The sequence below is a fragment of the Triticum dicoccoides genome, chromosome 5B, assembly GCF_002162155.2.
Source record: "Triticum dicoccoides isolate Atlit2015 ecotype Zavitan chromosome 5B, WEW_v2.0, whole genome shotgun sequence".
NCBI classification, from domain to species: Eukaryota; Viridiplantae; Streptophyta; class Magnoliopsida; order Poales; family Poaceae; genus Triticum; species Triticum dicoccoides.
The window spans coordinates 96,134,542-96,141,737 of NC_041389.1; the positions used below are offsets into that span (position 1 = coordinate 96,134,542).

A 7,196-nucleotide genomic window follows, 5' to 3' on the forward strand; every position below is an offset into this window, starting at 1 on the left:
GTTGGAGCCGCTCCTAATACCCCATCTGGAGGCGGGGAAACTTGAGGAACAGCCCCTCCCCTCACAGCGCCTGGATTGCTCTGCTTCATCGACATAACTTGCTCTTGTTGCACCTTTCCCAAAGTATCACAGGATAAATTTACCTTCACTTGCACCTGATCCAAACGCTGAGACTGCTCTTCCAGCTTTGCATCCAGCGCCTCCAATCGGTCGCAGATCTCGGTCACCTTCGTCAATTTGTTCTGCTCTGCGTGGATCTCCGCAAATTCCTTCAGCATGCGTTCCTGGAACGCCTCCATGCCGTGCTCGAGGTACTTGGTCTGGGTGCTAGGTTTGAACGCCGTCGTGTCGTTCCTCTCTAAAGCAACCCACCTCAGGTCAGGGATTACACCGATCGAACCCTAAGGTGATCGGAGACCATCGCCTCGGAATTTGCTGGGTACGCTCTCGAGCAAGCGGAAGCGGGCCACGGATCGGTCGCTCTGATACCAGATTGTAACGCCCTTGTCGTTGGCCGCGAAGGACCGCCGGATTTGGGGCTCGTCGCCGGTGATTTGGTGAAGGGAAGGAGCCGGGGTTGAGAGAAATGCAGACACAACCAGGAAGGAGAGAGAGAGGGGGGGATAAGCTCAGGGGAATGAGATCCAAATTCAATCATTGATACCCGTACAAGCCACTCACTCGAGCTTATATATCCGCTCGTTACATTCGCAGGCCTCGGCCCACACACTCACTCAGCCCACACGACTAACACAGCCCAACTTCTATTCAAACCTCCCGCCACTACGCTTCTGTCTTGTCGCTGTGGATACGTCTTCCCGGCTGCTTCACCGCCAGTGTCAGTAGCTGCATACTGACATTTATGTGAGGAAGAGGAAACAATCATCATTTACTCTTGTCATGTTTGTTCGCTACATTGATTTCATGCATAGTTTATGTTACTCTCAATTTACCACCACCAGCAAATATATACTCTTCGTCTCAGTGCATAGGGTGTGCGCGTAGTTCTATATCCTTGATTTGACTACCTAAAACTGTGTTATATATCATCAAAAGCATATAATACACATTTAGCTAGTCAAATTGACAACCTAGAACTACGCGCACGCCCTATGCACCAAGACGGAGGGAGTACCAAATTTGTTTCGTAATTGGTTGGAGGGTATTCACCATAGTCTGAAGGGCCAAATCGCATTGTGAATTTATTTCACTCTTTGGGCAATTTGGAATTGCCTGAATGTACCTTTTTAACAGATGATCTATTTCATTTTTGCAGGTTATCTTCAAAGCTACGATATCGATTATATGTGGTCATGGATGCAGCGTGTGGAGACACGAGGGCTTATGATCCTTGGGTGCAACCGTCTGAAAATTGTTGCACTAAGTTATTTCATCCAGTTTGGATGGCATTGCCAGTAACAGATTATGTGGAGCAATTTAGTTGTTTCAGACCTACATGGTTGTGTTTTGCTGTAAACCTTTTTGTACTCGGTGAATTGGACTTATTTTTCTTAATAAATTGGTTGTGCGCAACTTTTGATGCAGAGGCCAGGCTTCTCGCCTTAAAAAAAGGATTGGTTCGGCAATATCAATAATTAACAATATGCATGCATCACTCGGTGTAGAGATTGAGCGTTTTTTCCTCTTTTCAAAAAAAAAAAATCTAACCAGTAGCTTTGAAACAAAACATAGACATGCTTGCAGGAGCTGAAACCAAACTGAAACCCATCTCATCGACATCGACAGGGTTTCTTGCAAGTATTTGGGAGATGGGGGAACCAAAAGTTTGTGGATTTCTGATACAAAATGCACCAACTACGCATCACCACAAGAGTGGCGCCACCACCATGGCAGGCGACATTGGCCAGCTACGCTTCTCTCAATCTCTGCGAATGATGTGGACGTTCATGGTGAGCTCCTTGTTCTTGAGTAGCTCAAACAGGCACATGTCGTCATCCTGCAGTTTGTTATCATCTACAAACTTCTTCCAGCCTGTTTGTAGTGCATAACATTTGCCCTTGTCCTTGTCGCCGATATAGAGCTTGACTTTCCAAGTGTGGTTCTTCCCAGGCAGTTGAAGCCTCACCCACTGCTCCTCGCGTGGAAGATGAGCGGTAGCATATCGCACTTCTATGGACTGAGTTTGCTCGATGCACATTCATAAGGCAGAATGGTAAGTTTTCAACAGAGCAAGAAACAACAGATCCTTATTAGCATGGATCGACAGAACTTACCAGCTTGGCACGGCTGCTATAGATGAAAAAAAGGGCAACCTGGTGCATGTAGCTCCCGCTTGCGCAGGGTCCAGGGAAGGGTCCGACCACTTTGGGTCTATAGTACGCAGCCTTTCCCTACATTTCTGTAAGAGGCTGTTTCCAGGACTTGAACCCATGACCTCATGGTCACAAGGCAGCAGCTTTACCACTGCGCCAAGGCTCCCCTTCTTAAAAGGGGGCAGCCCCAGTGCATGTAGCTCCCGCTTGCGCAGGGTCTGGGGAAGGGTCCGACCACTTTGGGTCTATTGTACGCAGCCTTTCCCTACATTTCTGCAAGAGGCTGTTTCCAGGACTTGAACCCGTGACCTCATGGTCACAAGGCAGCAGCTTTACGGCTGCTATAGATGATGGACACAAATATTCTTGTTTCAGGTCTAATAGCCTGGATCCTCTCTTCGATTTTTCTCTTCTGCTTGCAAGTCAGTTTGGTGTATTTTGTAACCACATAGCCTGTGTGAGTCCATTTCTTCTGCTGCTGGCTGGTTGATTTGGTATGTCCTGCTACGACGACATTCTTTAAGAGGTGGACTGTTATTATCACTCTATCATGGTCCTTTGACACTTCGAATGCGCAGATATCGCCTTCCCGCAAGTTGTTGTCGCGTACAAAGTCCAGCCAACCAGCAGCAAGGATGCATGAACGGGTGCATGCTCCATCAGTGATAACCTTCAAACTGGCATCCCATGTTTTGCTGTTCTGAGGATAACAGAGTTTGATCGTCTGGTCTTGGTGCGGAAGATGTTTGGCTGCAAAATCCTTGCAGATGACCTGTTACAAATAAATGAACTGACCGTAATTGCAGAGAGCTAGGGTTTTAACAGTTTCGACAAAGTTCTAGTTCATTCAAAAAGATCATTGACTGCAAAAGATACTGTACCAGACATCCATCAGACAGACTTTTCTCGTTCATGACTGTGACATAAAATTGGATTCCAGTCCAACTTTCCTTCACAAATGTGTCGACTCTTGCCTTCTGAGCGCTAGTCAGTATACAGCCCTTTTCTAAGATGTGTCGTGATTCAGTGGACCCTGGAAGGCCACCTGAACTTCTTGGTTCCGGAATATATTTTGAAGATGTGACATCTTGTGCTGTGCAACATCAATCATGAAAGCAACAATGAGAACAAAATAGTAGTAAAAGAAATCCTAAAAAGCAGCAACGGAAATTGCACACTCAACTGTTCATTTCTGAACTTGATTTCTGTGAAGGTGAGTCCGTTGGAGTAACCTTTGCAGTTTTCGAATTGTCCGTCCAATTGTCATTTCTACATCTTTTTATGCTAGGTAGTGATAGAGCATGACAAATGACCCTTTCTTGGACATTAGGACCACAGCTCATTGTAACACATGACGACGCTTTCTCGCAACCACTTGGTTTTAAGATTCGAACTTTGAAGTGGGAGTCCCCACTATATATAAAGAACAGGGAGTCATACTGTTGAAGTTCATAAGCACCGGTGAAGTCCACCCATCCTGACCGAAGAATAAACTTATCCTGTTCCTTGGCAACCTGAACATTATAAATGTTGCCATCTGCTACTTCTAGTTTGACTTTATCAGAAATGTGACCTCTGAAATTAGTGGTGAACTCATCTGGTATGGCCTGCATAAAGGAACAAATGAAAAAGGACCATTGAGCAGCCAATGGCCATAGACAAGGTTAAGTGATTTCCAGCCCATATCCCTACCTATAATCCACTGTGAGAAAAATTAAGAGCACATGTTTTCAATACTATTTATTATTACCTCCCATCCAAAAAAAAGTGTCGTGGCTTTTGAACTAAAGCTGAACTAAACCCACGACACTTTTTTTGGATAGGAGGGAGTAGAAAATTTTGGTTGTTTGGGCTTCATGCAGTTTCATTTTCATGTAAACTATATTTATTGTAAACAAAATTGGTTCTCAAGCTCCTAATTTCAGCATCAAGATTAGCAGTGTTTCTCAATTGTTCACTAAACAACAATTTAGAAAACTGTAGAATATATATTTGGTGCACAAAATAGTGTTATTGACAAGGTCTTACCATTTCATCCTTGAAATTACTCAGACTCATAACCTTGACAAAACACCAATCATGATCTTTCATGTGCCAATAATGGCGATCAACACATTCTAGGCACACTGCATAGTTTCTTCATACTGTGTTCAGTTGAGATGAAATTGTTAGAATACAGAAATCAAATCCACTGAGAGGACATGCTCATACACACACACACACCCAAGCACCACACACGCACACAGATATATCTTACTAAGGGCATCTCTAACAGTTGTAAGATAGGTGTTGGTAAAACTTGACACCTAGTATGTATGATCATGTGACACGGAATCCTATATATCTATATCTTGATCCCCACTACTTTCATTTCTTTCAATATGCACACATCCTACCTCACCACACATGCCACCTTTTCAATCCAACTAATTCTATTACTCTGAACATGCATAACTCCATTACTTCTGTTGTTCTCAACATGTACACTTTTCACCTCATCACACATGCCACTTAACCAAACCCACTAATTATATTCTAAACATGCACGGGACATGATACTTATATTCTATAAATATTTTACAGCTATAGAGAAGACAACCAAATGGAGGGTACATAAGGCGAAGGAGGTGGAGGACACCGGCTTCAAGCTATGGTACACATGGACGACTGCAAACATAAATGGAGCAGGCATCTTTGATCTACCAGGGCCTCAAGTATGGAGTGGTAGATGTCAAGAGACGTGGGGACCGAATTATCCTGGTCAAGCTGGTAGTTGGCGACTTGGTTCTCAATGTTAGCAGCGTGTATGCCCTGCAAGTAGGCCACAATGAGAACACCAAGAGGGAGTTCTGAGGTGGTCTGGAGGACATGGTTAGGAGTGTACCTATTGGCGAGAAGCTCTTCATAGGAGGAGACCTCAACGGCCACGTGGGTACATTTAACACAGGTTTTGAAGGGGTGCATGGGGCTTTGGCTATGGCATCAAGAATCAAGGAGGAGAAGATATCTTAACCTTTGCTCTAGCCTACGACACGATTGTAGCTAAAACCCTGATTAAAGAGAGAGAATCACATACAGTGACTTTTAGTAGTGGTCAACACTCTAGCCAGATTGATTTCATCCTCTCGAGAAGAGAAGACAGGCGTGCTTGCCTAGATTGTAAGGTGATACCTGGAGAAAGTATTGCCCCTTAGCATAAGCTTGTGGTGGCTGACTTCCGCTTACGGACTCGTGTCTGACGGGATAAGCACGCTAAAGTCGCTAGAATGAAGTGGTGGAGGCTCAAGGGGGAGGTAGCTCATGCATTCAAGGAGAGGGCCATTACGGAGGGCCCTTGGGAGGAAGGAGGTGATGCAGGCAATATGTGGATGAAGATGGTGACTTGCATACTTTAGGTGGCTTCAAAGGAGTTTGGAGTGTCCCAGCGAAGTAGAAGCGAAGCTAAAGATATCTGGTGGTGGAACAATGATGTCCAGAAGGCTATTAAGGAGAAGAAACATTTTTCAGACAGCATAGAGAGGTACAAGGTGGCAAAGAGGACCGCAAAGCGAGCTGTAAGTGAAGCAAGGGGTCCGGCGTATGAGGATCTCTACCAACAGTTAGGCACGAAGGAAGGCGAAAGGGACATCTATAAGATGGCCAAGATCCAAGAGAGGAAGACGAGGGATGTCACCAAGTCAAATGCATCAAGGACGGAGCAGACCAGCTCCTGGTGAAGGACGAGGAGATTAAGCATAGATGGCATGAGTACTTCGACAAGGCATTCACTGGGCAGAATGAGAGCTCTACCATTGAACTGGATGACTCATTTGATGATACCAACAGGCGTTTTGTGCAGCAAATCTAGGAGTCCGAGGTCAAGGAGGCTTTAAAAAGGATGAAGGAGGCAAGGCGATGCGCCCTGATTGTATTTCCATTGAGGTGTGGAGAGGCCTCAGAGGCACAGCGATATAACTAAGCTTTTCAACCTCATTTTCGGAGCAAACAAAGATGCCAGAAGAATGGAGATGGAGTATATTATTACCAATCTTCAAGAACAAGGATGGTGTTCAAAGTTGTACTAATTACCATGGAATTAAGCTGATAAGCCATACAATGAAGCTATGGGAGAGATTCATTGAACACGGCTTAAGAAGAATGACAGGCGTGATCAAAAATCAATTTGGTTTCATGTCTGGGAGGTCGACCATGGAAGCCATTTTCTTAGTACAACTTATGGAGAGATATAAGGAGCAAAAGGACCTGCATATGGTGTGCATGGACTTGGAGAAGGCCTACGATAAGATACCGCTGAATGTCATGTGGTGGGCCTTGAAGAAACACAAAGTCCCAACAAAGTACATTACCCTCATCAAGGACATGTACGATAATGTTGTGACAAGTGTCCGAACAAGTGATGGCGACTTGATGACTTTTCGATTAAAATAGGACTGCAACAGCAGCAACTTTGAGCCCTTATCTTTTCGTTGTGCTGATGAATGAGGTCACAAGTGTTAGAGTTATAATATAAGTCATGTACCCCTTTGTATTTATCCCGTTGTATAAGGGGTTTCCTGCATATGTTCCACACCTGTATATGTATATATATATATCGGCCTATGGCCCCATGGGAATACAGGTTGCTTATTCCTAACATGGTATTAGAGCTAGGTCAATTTTTTTTGCACGCCGCAACTCGTGCCATTGATCCGCTACTCTGGCCGCTGGGTTTCATCTGCCCGCCTCGCCCCGTCGTCTTCCGTTCGCCCGCTGGTCTGCCGATCGATCTGATCGCTCTGCCCTGCCCCGCAGTTGGGCCTTGGGCCTCTCCCGATCTGGTCGCCGTCGCCCCACAGTCGGGCCTCTCCCGATCGATCGCTCGCGCAGGTCCCGCCGGCTTCGATCGATTTCCTCCGCTCCCGAATCGCACTCGAAGTCGGATCG

General features: G+C 45.4%; 2 protein-coding genes across 3 annotated transcripts in view; both read right to left on the minus strand.

The window, feature by feature from the left end:
• Nucleotides 1–1,613: 1,613 nt before the first annotated feature.
• LOC119307575 (B3 domain-containing protein Os03g0620400-like) lies at nucleotides 1,614–2,368 on the minus strand. The gene is made up of 2 exons (XM_037583654.1): nucleotides 2,235–2,368; nucleotides 1,614–2,137 (listed from the first exon to the last, which is right to left on the minus strand). The coding sequence occupies exons 1-2, from the start codon at nucleotides 2,280–2,282 to the stop codon at nucleotides 1,880–1,882; spliced, it is 306 nt and encodes a 101-aa protein (XP_037439551.1). The 5' UTR covers nucleotides 2,283–2,368; the 3' UTR covers nucleotides 1,614–1,879.
• Nucleotides 2,369–2,489: 121 nt separating this feature from the next.
• Nucleotides 2,490–7,196, minus strand: part of LOC119307574 (B3 domain-containing protein LOC_Os12g40080-like) — a 16,269-nt gene continuing 11,562 nt past the window's right edge. For both annotated transcript variants that reach the window (XM_037583653.1, XM_037583652.1), the window contains exons 6-9: nucleotides 4,302–4,417; nucleotides 3,457–3,880; nucleotides 3,155–3,366; nucleotides 2,490–3,045 (exon numbers count right to left, since the gene is read on the minus strand). In XM_037583653.1, the coding sequence (XP_037439550.1) occupies nucleotides 2,590–3,045; nucleotides 3,155–3,366; nucleotides 3,457–3,880; nucleotides 4,302–4,364 (1,155 nt within the window). In that variant the 5' untranslated portion in view covers nucleotides 4,365–4,417 and the 3' untranslated portion in view covers nucleotides 2,490–2,589. The remainder of the gene's footprint in view (nucleotides 3,046–3,154; nucleotides 3,367–3,456; nucleotides 3,881–4,301; nucleotides 4,418–7,196) is intronic.

Coding starts and splice junctions, on each gene's coding strand:
- LOC119307575 (XM_037583654.1), bottom strand. CDS start 2,282: ATGCACCAGGTTGCCCTTTTTTTCATCTATAGCAGCCGTGCCAAGCTG. Junction 2,138..2,234: donor ATAGCAGCCGTGCCAAGCTG/GTAAGTTCTGTC, acceptor GAGCAAACTCAG/TCCATAGAAGTGCGATATGC.